A 1,575-nucleotide genomic window follows, 5' to 3' on the forward strand; every position below is an offset into this window, starting at 1 on the left:
GGTCGATTTTTTGCAGGAGCATCGCAAGAGCTGGATGAATCCTAAATACAATAGCGTTTGCTACTAACTTAATAAGCGATCGTGTTGGACTTATAACAATTTTGCTTTTAGTTTAGTAATGACTTACATCAATACCAAGTACCACAGCATTACTCGCACAAGAACAGTGGCATCACAAATGATTCCAGTAACATATTTCACTTATTTTTCACTTTGATTTGGGGCTTTTTTGACATTCTTGCGATCCAAATGCTGGCAAAGCAGTCAGAACATTGCAAAAGCAACTTGCGCCTTTCCGATGTCGGTAATTCTGTGAAAATTGACGACGTGAACGTTGAACTTATGGAGCAGATCATAACTCTGAGCTTTAAGAAAAATTAGGGCTGTTTGTGAAATTGGCTTCGTTGAAGTCGCTAGGGATCATTTGGAATGTTGGCATCTCGTCCAGACAAGACTTATCCAAACCGGTCAAATCACCGTCACTTCTGATGTAGGATGCAATTATTTTTGATGCACAAGTGTCCCCTGATAGATATCTCAATTGGAGATGTGTACTTAAGAACATTGGGCTACTACCAGTTTGGAAGGTAATGAGCTCTTTATGTTTACTGATGAGGGATTCAAATAGGCTTTTGGCGTACTTGATCGGCGAAAACATATCCATCTTGCTACTCATCACTAGAACACTGGCCTGACTAGGAATTGTCACACTCGCATTCCAGTACCGATCGCGCTTATAATTGATTCCGCGAGCTCCATACTTGCCAAAACTGTACCTATCACACACCTTTGATTGCTCTTTTGAAAAAGCACAGTACAATTTAACATCGGCATATATACCCCAACCCCCGACAGTGTCCGTAAAGCGCTTTTTTAATTCCGCTACTGAAGGCGTCGGTCTTTCCCACAATTCCGAGTAAATGATGAGGAAGTACAGCATCTCGGAGCTCTGCCCGCTAGAATCCAAATTTTTTAAGAGACCTTGATTTAACAAATTGTCAATGAAGCTCGTCAAGACGTCCACATCATGGGGTTGGCAGCGCTTGAGGCGGTACACAAGCTGAGGAATTGTCATGTACGACCATGGAGATATCACCAGAGAGGATATAAGTTTTCGCAATTTGTGGGAGGCTGGCCACTTTTGATTCATAATGTTCATGGTGTTTATTATTTCAAAGCACGCTGAACCCGGTTGATCGTCGAAAGCGGTCAAAACATCTTGAAATACAGCAATTAATGTATCCGGTTCTTTAAAGTGGGAGCTGCAGACACGGTCGTGATCGCAGCGTTCCATTAAAGTTCTTGCCACTTCGTCAACGATATCATCGAAATCTGTAAAATAATTATATACTCCCGTTGTACTCACTGGCGAATCTAGAATATATCCAGTAACTTCAGGAGGGGCGAGATGCATGAGACGTTCCACCATTATCGCTTCGTAATCCGAACCATACACAAAAGTGCGGGCGCCATTTGAAAGCTTGGAGATCAAATTGAAGAGGTCATGCGCCGCACTTGTAGGCGAAAATGCCGCGAGATCTCCAAACTTGGATTCTAGATCTATAGCACATGACT

At 42.5% G+C, this 1,575-nt stretch overlaps 1 protein-coding gene across 1 annotated transcript in view; it reads right to left on the reverse strand.

Moving 5' to 3' along the window:
• Window positions 1–367: 367 nt before the first annotated feature.
• PHALS_01225 (uncharacterized protein) overlaps window positions 368–1,575 on the reverse strand; it is a gene marked incomplete at both ends in the record, with an annotated part of 1,433 nt that continues 225 nt past the window's right edge. The window contains one exon of the mRNA XM_024731049.1: window positions 368–1,554. Coding sequence (XP_024581265.1) covers window positions 368–1,554 — 1,187 coding nt within the window. The remainder of the gene's footprint in view (window positions 1,555–1,575) is intronic.

The sequence above is a fragment of the Plasmopara halstedii genome (genome assembly GCF_900000015.1).
Source record: "Plasmopara halstedii genome assembly, contig: Scaffold_1343, whole genome shotgun sequence".
NCBI classification, from domain to species: domain Eukaryota; phylum Oomycota; class Peronosporomycetes; order Peronosporales; family Peronosporaceae; genus Plasmopara; species Plasmopara halstedii.